Here is a 12385-nt window from a genome sequence, read left to right on the forward strand (position 1 = left end):
ATATCCAATCATCATCTACCAAAAGAGGAATCATCAAGACTTTAGTAGATTGTGATTTTGGGTTCCGTGATATGAATAAGGATCTCGAGAAGAAACTAGGCATCTTAAAAACGGAAATGTTGAAAAGATATGGGTCCAAGTACAACATCAGAACCTGCTTCAGATCCGGACCACCATCCATTGAAGCCTCACGAGAACCAGGCCACCAAACGCGGACTACCGGATACCCTGTGAATGCGGCAAATTCTATGTTGGTGAAACTAATAGGCCATTGAAAGTCCGCCTTGTTGAGTACAAGAAAAATACACAGCGAGGAGAAACTAGCAAATCGAGACAACTGTGGAACAATCGAAAAGTCATGAAGTAACTTGGTTTGGAATCGTTTTTGATTTTTTAACTTTATTTTCATTTGTTAAATTTTAAAAATTTTGATTATTTCTGTTTTACTGGAATTTCATTTCGCATTCTATTGCTCAATATAATTAATATGTTCAGCTTTTCATTTCAATTTTGTTTGTTTGTTCTTTCAGAAATTTCAAATCAGATGTAAGTCCGAACTAGTAAAATTCAATAAGAAATAAACTATTTTATGTTGGCATTTTCTTTCATATATTCGATCCTTAACAAAAATATGTCACTGACAGTGACGAAAACACAATGCTAGTAAAATTGCTATTAATCACCCATTGGGAGAACCAGAGAATATTGCTTCTATTTCTACTAAATTAACGTAGTGAGTTGATGATACTCCAATCTTCAGAGAATCCATGAGTAGTGCATTGGTTCAACAGCAAGAATCAACGATTTACACCACGACTAGATGTAGATTTGACTTCACTGCATTTCTCTAAGCAGAGAAATTTCTGTACATATTATCCCAGAACGCAACTCTTCCACTTTCAAAATTTTCCGTTATTGTGACGGTTTTATTGATATCGCATATATTGTCCAACTTGTCACTTTTGACGGGTTCCCATATAACGTTATCAAGAGTAACGTCTTCCTTCGGTGTGGGATTACCAAACTTGGCAAAATTGGTCCAAAGTTTCACCAATTTTTCCACGTAACTGTATTCCTCACTACCTTCAACTATGGGTAAATTCACCAATGGTTTGAATAGATGTGATATTTCATCCGCATGAGCTGCTCCTACGATATCACTATCAGAAAGTTTCCTCGAAAGGAATGTGAAGAATCTGCTACATCCAGGTATTATTCCCAGCACTAGAGTTGTCAGCAATATGTATGGGTGGTTCGTCACGCAGAGTTTTTTAAAGGTGTTCAGAGGACCTTCTAGACTGAACCTGTACATGTAGATGGGCGCTGTGCCATGCAGTTTGAAGAGGCGTGCAGTTTTTTGGATTCCATGCAAGAAGCCGATATCACCGAAAAGCTGGAAAGAATAAAGTTTGTTAATAAGTATTTGTGAAGTACGTATGAAAAATAAAAAATGAATCAGATTGAGAAGTCTCTCAATCTGCCTACTCCCAAGCGTCGACGCGGATACTAGTCCAGTCATTATAGTAAGTTCACCTCGGAATTCGAGATACCCAGCTGTAAGTCTGTAAATACTTATATATTGACACTCTAAAAGTTGTCTCAAAACCTACATATGGTAGGGTGTAAGCAACTATTAAATTTCAAGGTCAAAGGTCACAAAAATCGGTTTTTTGCGTATTTTTGGAAATATCTCATTCCCTATGGGTTTTTTGCTATTTGTATTTATTATCAATATTGTAGAATACAAAATTCTCTACAAATTTTGTGAAAAAAAATTTTTTATACGCTTAACCGTTTTCGAGATAGAGGGCGGAGAGCACGCGGTCACAGCATCACTTCAGGTCAACCGGTGCCTCCGGTCGAAAACGCGCCATATATAGTTGATGAACTATCGATAAATCAATGATTATACATATTTGTCAATTTTCATTAACTATTATATTATATTTTATAATTTTTATCCTAACTTATCCACTTTTTATTCAGTATTAATTTATTTAACAACACTTACCTGCCCATGTAATTGAAGAATTGTTAATGAAAATAGGAATTATATTTGAATTTTAACCTAATTAATATTTATAACTTCTTACATGATGAAAAAAAAAACAAATAAATTATGAATTGATCTTTTTATTAAAAAATATCATTGAATACATTTTTTTATTTTATTTTTATTGAAAGTAAAGAAATGGAATAAAGGGTACAAAAACTACAATTTATAATTTTAATCATCTTCTTCCTCTTCATCGTCGTCTTCTGGCTGCTGGTAAATTTCAAACTGGTCTTCATTATCGTCTTCAACGACATTTGTCTCAAGTTCTTCCATGATTTCGGGGTCAAAGGTTCCATCTTCGTTAATGTCGCTCTGATATGGTAGAGCATTGAGACAAGCTTGCCCATTACATTGGCCACAAGCTAAAGAGCATTGCAAGCCCGCTTTCCTGCATCCGCATCGCGAACCACAACCACTCTTGCAGTTGCAGAAAATTGTATTTAGCAAATCTTCTAGAGCAGGTGGTGAAATTGTCATGATAGGCTCCAGAAAATCGTTTCGCATTGCCCAACCCCATACCTGGGGTTCCAAATCATGTCATAACCAAGTTTGAACTTGATAATATACACGGTTGAAATGTTGATGAGCAGCTGCACTTGTTGGTGGAATATTTGAAAGCTGCACAGGTTTATTAAGTTTTGTAGACTTGACGTAATGCATATAACGAAGATGAAATGCTGCAGCTAGTTCATCCAAATTTGTCAGTTTCTCAAAAACTTTTAAAAATGATTTTTTTCCCTTTTTAAAAAGCGCAGAAGTTGTGTCACAGCCACTTAATGCGTGCAGAAATAAAATATGTTTTTTAGAATGAGGATAATTATCAAAACTTTTAGTCGAGTATATTTCCGTTTTTACATTACCGTTCCCAACTTTTTTAAAGGAAATTTCTTGTTCGTAAGACAGTGTACGCCCAATTAAAATGACAAGTAAATCAATATCTTGTCCTATTATAACTGCAGTTTTTTTAGACTTTGATTCTTCAATTGCAGTTTCAAGAACATCCGCATCATCTCTGGCTTGTTTAGTAGTAATATTTGCAGCTTGTAATTTTTCAATTAACATATTAATGAACTTATCTTTGTTATTTCAATTTGATAAGATTTTTTTTTGAGTAACTGGTACAACCATTGTTTCATCGAAACAAACTTCATACGTTTTTGAAAGTGTAGCAGGTCTTCTCTGCTGTTTCATATCTTTTACGTTCTTACTGTAGTCTGAATATCCGTCACATACAACAATTATTTTGGAACTGTAATGCCTTTGTAAATAATTCATGTATTTATCAAAAATAATAGAAAAAGTATCTTCTCTGCTCCATACAATATGAATAGATATAGATTTAATGCATGAAGAAAATGATAAAATATGATAAAATAGTTGATAAAAATTGACAAATATTTATAATCATTGATTTATCGATAGTTCATCAACTATATATGGCTCGTTTTCGACCGGAGGCACTGGTTGACCTGAAGTGATGCTGTGACCGCGCGCTCTCCGCCCTCTATCTCGAAAACGGTTCACCGTATAAAAAAATTTTTAAACAAAATTTGTAGAGAATTTTGTATTCTACAATATTGATAATGAATACAAATAGCAAAAAACCCATAGGAAATGAGATATTTCCAAAAAAAGCGCAAAAAACCGATTTTTGTGATCTTTGACCTTGAAATTTAATAGTTGCGTACACCCTACCATATGTAGGTTTTGAGACAACTTTTAGGGTGTTAATATACAAGTATTCACAGACTTACAGCTGGGTATCTCGAATTCCGAGATTCTTACCTAATTTAAGCTTAAATGACTGGATTATACCAGCGACGAGACCTGAATAGGTTAGCTCGACTGGCTGAGTTGAGAAACGACGTAAGAATGGAGCATGCAATGCAGTTGGAGGCAAGAAAAAAGAGACCTCAAACTGTAAGACTGTTCAAACTGGAACACTATTCAAATTGCAAGACTTTGGAGGGTCTCCTTCAGTAATTCTATAGTACAATGAGATATAATATAACAATTACAAAACAAGGTAAAAAGTAGTACTTGAGGTTTTGAATATGGAGCCAGCATGAGAATTGATAGTTTTCCTAATATATTATGGAATCTGAAGAATATACGAACATTCTTAAAGTTTAAACACATGAAAACAACCGCAAAGGAAAAGGAGATATGATTCGAATAACACAAGAAGAATTATTTGAAGATTTCAAAAACCATTTCGTAGGCTTTTTTAGAAGTCCAACTCAACTGTCTAGTCAAATATAATGTATAAAAACTACAATAGTTTACAGCCAATTTACAACTGTAATGCCAAAGGCAGTTTTTTGTTAATTTCTGATCTCCAAATGCAAAAATGATAGTAAACATTACCTAACACGTTAGATTTCTGAGTTATGATTTTGTCACAGAAATTTAATGAACACGATATTCCAAGTTTGCTTTTTCCCTAAACTGAGGAAACTGTTTGAAATCTGGCACACAGCGGCTCTGCCCAGCTCCCATGATATGCTAGATGAAGACGGTACTTATTTTCTTGAGAGTGAAGGAAGAACACTCCATTTAATCGAACAACCTGAATTAAATGACCTAGTTCGAGACCTCCACTTGTCCAAAGAGAATGCTGAACTATTAGGGTCTAGATTACAACAATGGAATTTACTAGCCCCTAAAACCAAAATTACAATATTTAGAAACCGTAATCATGAGCTATCGTCGTTTATTATTATGCAGGATAAAATGTGTGTTTGTGTAAATCCAAATGGTGTGATGAAAAAATTAGGATTTGCACATAACTCAGACGAATGGCGTTTATTTATAGATTAGTCTAAAACAAGTCTGAAAGCTGTTCTGCTCCATAATGGTGAAAAAAGACCCTCTATTGCTCTTGCACATGCAGTTGTCATGAAGGAAACACACGAAAGTATTATTCTAAATGCAATAAGGTATAATACGTGACAAATATGTGGTGATCTGAAAGTCATAAGACTATTTATTACTAGGTCTTCAGGGCGGATTTACAAAGTTTTGCTATTTTCTTTGCCTTTGGAACAGTAGAGCAACACAGAGCCGTTATCAAGTAAAAGAATGTCCTCCGAGAGATGAATATATTCCAGGTTAAGCTAACGTGAAGAATATACCTCTTGTTAATCCCAAAAACGTTTTGTTACCTCAATTACACACTAAACTAGTCTTAATGAAAAATTTTGTAAAAGCATTAGTCAAAGAAGGTGGTACGTTTGAATATCTCAAATACATTTGCAAATCTTGGGGAAGGTATATTTGTTGGACTACAAATTAGAAAATCACTAACTGATCATTAGTTTGATAACAAATTAGGTAATGTTGAATTAGCTGCGTGGAGTTCTTTCAAAAGAATTGTTTCGGACTTTTTATGGAACGAAAAAGTAGAACTTTACGAAGAACTACTTGAAAACTACTGCAGAATTGAGGGCAAAAATGGAACAAGTTGTATTATTAATATAATACATTATTCAAATTGAAACAGTTGGAAAATGAACCAAAGGGACTTCGTCCCTCCTAGAATTCAATTGAGTGGATTCCCAAACAATTTTCCTAGAAAAAATCTTTTATGTGAGCTGTGGGATTCATTCTTTGGGAAGCCTACTAGTTTGACCTATGTAAGTCTGGTTGTAGTTAGCACAAGTGATTCCATAAACTGTACGAGAGGTGTGCGAAATTGGAGTTTCGTCTTTCAATTTTGTGATAAAAAAAACTGATTTTTTCCTCCACAAAAAATGACTTTCGTTGAATATTCGGAAAGTAATTGTGATATTTTGAATAATTTTGGATATACTTTGAATGTTACGTCATATAAAATTGATTTGTTGTATGAAGTGATATTTGGAGATTATACAATTATCAACAGTATGTGCCTAACCTCCTGACGAAGTCTAACTTCCTGACGAAAGAACGGTTGAAAATTGAACTGTTGGCTAGCCTTAGAGGGTAACCACTTTCAATAGAATAGAATAGAAATTTATTTATACTGAACAACAAACAAAATGGTTTCCACTTATGTACAGTTTTATCGAAAGTTTCTTGCATATACTATTCATTGAATACCATTGATACAGTTGGAATCTATATAAAATATTACAATATAAAACAGTAAATAATAAAATGGCCATAAAAATATTCAGACACATTTGAGCATTCGGAGGAGTTGTCCCTGTGTAATACTGAATATATCCAGTTCACAGTTCCTCGCCATTTTGTTAACTGTTTCGAGACATTGTTGAAGAGGAGACAAATTGTTTGAGATACGAAATAGATTGTCTCTTCTTCTCAGTCTTACGTCAGGTACATATAGAGAATTTCAGGTACTTTCAGTTTTCTAAGAATGTTAAAAACAATGGTTGCATGTTGAATTCTTGTGATTGGCTAGAATATGATATAAACGAAGGTCAAACATTGTGTTTTCTGAAAAAGAGTGTTCTTAATAATCGTTTCTGGACTTTTTCTATAGTTTCAGAATATAAAAAGGTCTTTGGTTTCCAAATGACACAACCATATTCCAGCTTAGAACGAACAATGGAGTTAAACAGTAACACACAAGTATCGTGATTGAATTCACGGCTAGATCTTAAGATGAAGCTCATTTTTCTATTACATTCAGATACTAATATATTCAATGTGCACAGAGAAACTGAACACACCAGTAAAAATGATCCCGAAATCTTTCATCTCATTTATTCTCTGTGAATTGGTATGATTAATGAAATACTCCTTGAAGTGGGTGACTTCTTTCGTGTGAATCTCATTATTTTGCATTTAGCTTCGTTGAGAGATAGGTCAGATACTGAAAAGTAAGTAGATAGATTATTGAGATCATATTGAAGCATATCAGAATCGTTTTCGATTTCAATTCTTCTAAACAGCTTGAGATCATCGGCATATAGGAGAAATTGAGAATGCCTGATATGCCGAGAAATGTCATTAACAAATTAATATATAATTTTGAAAGTTTAAGGGTTGAGAGTCCGTAGGGTGGTATGATTTGTGAGGGAAACTCTGTTTTATATTGTTAAGACCAAATTGACTGCTAGTTTGTAATGATGAAAAGATTGATAATGTCCCCTTATTATTAAATTGATTTCGGGAAAAAGTCATCAAGAACATTGCAGAAAGTATGGATTCATTTCTGATGTACCCGAGAAACTAATCAAGAATATAATACTCAGAAATTTGGACGAATATTCAAATAATGATAGTTTTTTTTGTGTGCACCAAAAATGCTGATGATTTGGTGTGGATTTTTCTGAAAACAATTATAAAAGTATCTTTCACAGCTTTATATTGTTTCGTATTACCCAACAAGTATTGGACAATACGAAACAAAGGTTGATGTGAACAGAGAAGCTTGGAGGTCACGAAAAAAAGTGAAGACTGCGACAAGAAGTGTATTGGTCAAACTAAGCGGACTATAATAACTTGTTTCAAGAAGCACTTTTCTTGTATTCGGATTCGGAGATCAAAACAGTCCATTGTTGCTCATCATCTTTTAGAAAATGACCACTGCATGAATAAATGAGACCTTTGAGTCTAGAAATCGAGAAATATGGAATGCGAACCATGAACAGCGGCAATGATACCATTTTATTTCGAGCTTCATTTACTCTTTCGCTAGTTGCCTAGTAGCAACTAGGCAACTGGTAGGCATCATAAAAGTACAGCTTGTCAAATTTAGGAAGATCTTTCAGAATTTAGGCTTGGTTCTGCCCACAACATGAGCTTCAGTTGCAACATTGAACTAATAGCATTATTTTCTAGTCTCTTTCACTTCAAAGAGTACTTTGCTAGGGAACGCGTAGGATTTTCAAGTCTTCCTAGATTTGACAAGCTGACGTCATGGTGTAGCAAAAACGTATCTTCTCACATATAGTCAGTGGGCACACTTGAAGACTGGCTATAAATCAAATCATTCAAAAGAACAATTTGTTCAGGCCAGTCTCAACTCCCTACACTGTAGGTTAATGGACTGACACCTATCAGAAAACAACTATTTCCCTGGCTAATACCACGAAGGGTGTTGGATTATATCCGACGATACAACTGCCGCAATAGATTTTCAATTATTGGATCACGCTTGCAGACCGGTTTCGGGTTGTTTGGCCACTCGTCAGTGCAAGGTAGTGTATATTATCAACAGGAAGTCGATGAATTCCGACAATTGAAAATCGAATTCCTTCAGAGTATCATTCCTCGAACTAAGCGGAAGCAGACAACAGCAACAGGTTTGTCATCGCCTCATCAGCCTGTGAACGAGGTAACCAACTGCATATATGTATATAATCCAACGCCCTTCGTGGTATTAGCCAGGAGAGTAGTTGTTTTCTGATGGATGTCAGTCCATCCTAAAGTGTAGGGAGTTGAGACTGGCCTGAACAAATTGTTTTTTCAGATGATTTGAAGAAACGTGTCGACAGAAATTGTTCTAGTTCTTGGTTTTTGAAAGGAAGGACTCTCATCAGACCAATTTCTTACCAGAAATATATAAAAATATATATTTTATATTTTATCTATTGACGAGCAACTCAATAGAATCAGAGGTCATTCATGATACAATACTAGAGAGCCTTGAAGAAACCACTTTCTACCCTTCTCTGCAGTTTTCAGTGCAAGACAATTAGTTGAACTCAGGGCTCAAAAAATAGTATGGTCAAGTTCATCACAGAGACCGTCTTTTATGTTGGATACACATGGTTCCGTTTTCTTTCAATCTCGTAGATGGGAAGGTCTTTAACCTAATCTAACTGACAGATGACTTTTATATGATAACATTTTGACTGATATCAAACTACTCACCTTATATTTAAAAGCTATGTTTTCTTCCGAAATATCAGCGTCCCCAAAATAGAATTCTTTGATTTTTTTGACCGCGTCTTGAATCAATCCAGGTTTCTGAGAAATATTCCAGTCATAGGGAATATCTCTCTCGAGACTTTGGGACAAAGGAGGGACACTTGTCAAGGATCTAGTGAAACCATAGAAAAGTCCTTCGAGAGAGTTGAATCCCATCATTATCGGAATCTGATGACACCTCCCCGATTTCATGATTTCTTCAGGATCTTCGGACAGAAGTGCACCTGGGTGGGGATATTCTATAACTGGACCGAATGGTCGAACTTGGGCGGCGTCGAAAGTTTTAGGAAGGCAGCACTGAAACAATCGTAAATAATAAGAGACCGCGATAGTATGGGACTTTTCTCAAATAGTTGAATGGGAGATGATAATTTATTTTAGAAACACTATGACCTTAATCATTCATCGACCGATGGCGACTGGGAAAAAAATTAACATTTTATGTTAATGTTCATAAAAGCGACAAAAAATGTCAGTGCGACAATGAACATCATTGTTCAGTTAGAATATTCTCATTTAGTTTTCGGTTTCACTAGTAGAAAGGTACCACGTCAACAATCTCTAAAACGGTCAATTCTCGTTCATTGAAAGAAAAAAATGAAGCGATTTTTATTTACGGTGACACGCGTAACTTTCATGAGACCGAAAGGATTTTCAATGAACGATTTTTGAATCGTTCTATCTGTAGAAAATATTTGAGAGAATTTGTATCCAAATTCACAACTACCGGTACTGTACATAACAAAAAGTCCCCAGGTCATTCGTCTATTCCGGAAGAATAGCAAGTGCAAATAATTGGTGAGATGGTAGTAAATCCTTCTACACTGTAGAGACTTGAGGAGGAATAGGTATCATCCATATAAAATTAAATTGATACACCAATTAACTGAAGATGACCCTGATCGAAGAACATAATTCTGCAAAATCATGACGTAAACCATTGCAAGGTATCCTACCTATCTCCATAATACCTGTTTGTTTTAGTGACGATTGTACATTTTTTTAAACGGCAATGTTCACAGACAAAATGCCGTTATTGAAGTGACATCAACCCCCACGTTTTTTGGGAAACACATACCTAATATCCATAAAACATTAACGTTTGGGCAGGAATACTAGGAAACCATATTGTAGGACCTCTATTTATTGAATGAAATTCAATAGGGGGACTATATTTGAATATGCTGAAAACTACTGTTGACCCTCTCATCATTGAAATCGTCGAAGCGAATCCTAATAATAATGATAATAATAATAATTTCTCATTATTTCCTTGTTAAAAAGTACATTGTTATACGTACAGTGACAAGGAAAACGTCTTAGGGTAGGATACGTTACAGAGTATAATGTTTGTAGTAATCAATAGTCTGAAAATATGATACATATTATGTATTATGCTTATGTTTATGTACCTTCCGTGTATTATTATTATTATTATTTTTATATAGGTATATACATATAATTATTTGTTTGGCTTAGATTATGTAGAAAAATGATTATGTAGGAATGAAAGTTAATTTTATCACCTAGTTGTGATATTTTGTCATGAAAATATAAAAAAACAGTTAAAATTCGTCAAGTGTGCAGCAATTTTTTTCAATAAGTACCTTTTTCAGTCGTGATTTGAAAATGTTGAGATTTGATGATATTTCAATTGATTCTTCTAATTTATTGAACATTTATGGTCCAAGATGAAGAAAAATTTTCTGATAAAGAGTTGTTCTATGAATATTGGGCATCAGTTTGTCTCTAGAACGAGTTGGATTATGTTGCTGAGAAGGTGTATTATGCTTGTTTCTATAAACGTATATACACAATTTATAAATATAGAGACTAGCAACAGTTAGTATCTTGAGATTATTAAAAGCATCTCTACATGATTCTCTCCAACCAATACTGGCAATGATTCTTATTGCATTTTTTCGCAAAATGAATATTCTTTCAGCAGCAGTACATCAATTCAAAATTCCATATCCCAAGTGGCAGTTTATGGTCGCATAGTATAAGCTCAGTAAAATCTCTTTACTACAAAAATCAGCTATGAATCTCAGAGCATAGCAGTTTTTTCTCAATTTAATACAGAGGGTCTCAATATGAGGAGTCCATGTGAGTTTGTAGTCCGACGTGACGCCTAACATTTTTGTAGAAGTACAAGATTCAATTGGCAGATCCCCATTTTCATGGATAACAAAATGTTCGGGCCAGTTACTAATTGTGAACTTCATCATCACAGTTTCAGATGTATTGAGTGTTAGGTGATTTTTTCTGCCCATATGTTTACTTGTTCATGTACATCCTGGGTTCTTTCCTGTAGGGTCGTTACATCAATTTCCTTCACTATGAAATTTGTGTCATCTGCATACGCTACTGTGTGAATAGTTGACAATCCTTGAAAATATTTCATCAGGTCATTTGCATTTATCAAAAATAGTATGGGTCCAAGGATTGATCCCTGTGGGACACCCTGCCTAATGGTTGCCAACTGACTGAGAGTGTTTCCAACACTGACACGTTGCCCTCTATTTTCCAGATAGGATTTCATTAAATCTAGGGCAACTCCTCTCACACCATATCTTTCCAATTTCCCTAATAGCAGGTCATTATTAACGCAATCGAAAGCTCTGGAGAAGTCTATGAACAATCCGCAAATATGGAATTCACCATCAAGTGCATTAACCACATGCTCATTGTACTCATAAAGTGCTGTTTCTGTACTTTTGTTCTTTGTGAAACCGTGTTGGTTTTCTGAAAAAAGGTTGTTAGTTGTGAAGAAAGAAATTGATTTTTTAAATTTAGTTAAAAAATCTTGGAAATACTTGAGAGTAAGATAATTCCCCTGTAGTGTTACTTTTGTTAGTTTCAGACTATTCGGAAAAATTCCATTTTCTGTAGACAAGTTTATGATATACGTTATTGGGCTGCAAAGTTCATAAGAACATTTTTTTAATAAATTGTTTGATATCTCATCGTGACCACTTACGTTTGAATGCTTCATGCTTTTTATCAATTCTATAATTTAGGGTTCCGTTAGTGGACGCAGACATTGATTTTTCGCATATTGAGATATTGCTATTCATGTAATCGAAGTCTACATTCGCGGCTGTATGAAATTTGAGAACTCATTATTGAAGTTGTTAGCCATGTCTATGAATTTCAGCCATGTCTAATGAATTCGATATGGATATTGTATTCCAACAAGATGGAGCACCACCACATTACTCCAGACAAGTAAGGAACTATTTGGATATCACTTTTCCCGGTCGTTGGATTGGCCGTCGAGGTCCTACAGAATGGCCAGCCCACTCGCCATATTTGACACCTTTGGACTTTTTTATGGGGCTATTTGAAGCAAAAAGTGTAGGAATCGGATATCGAAATGTTCGGCGGAAAAATCGGCTGTTCATATTTTAAGAAGTTCAAGGCAACCATTTGAAAATATTGACATTATAT

The 12385-nt window shown here is 34.7% G+C and overlaps 1 protein-coding gene across 1 annotated transcript in view; it reads right to left on the reverse strand.

The window, feature by feature from the left end:
* Window positions 1-585: 585 nt before the first annotated feature.
* Window positions 586-12385, reverse strand: part of LOC111511263 (uncharacterized) — a 62258-nt gene continuing 50458 nt past the window's right edge. Inside the window, exons 13-14 of the mRNA XM_074186339.1 lie at window positions 8879-9232; window positions 586-1393 (exon numbers count right to left, since the gene is read on the reverse strand). Of these exons, the coding sequence (XP_074042440.1) occupies window positions 848-1393; window positions 8879-9232 (900 nt within the window). The 3' untranslated portion in view covers window positions 586-847. The remainder of the gene's footprint in view (window positions 1394-8878; window positions 9233-12385) is intronic.

The sequence above is a fragment of the Leptinotarsa decemlineata genome, unplaced genomic scaffold (genome assembly GCF_025532065.1).
Source record: "Leptinotarsa decemlineata unplaced genomic scaffold, Ldec_3_MD MMD2_tig00078422_RagTag_RagTag, whole genome shotgun sequence".
In the NCBI taxonomy this organism is placed as follows: Eukaryota; Metazoa; Arthropoda; class Insecta; order Coleoptera; family Chrysomelidae; genus Leptinotarsa; species Leptinotarsa decemlineata.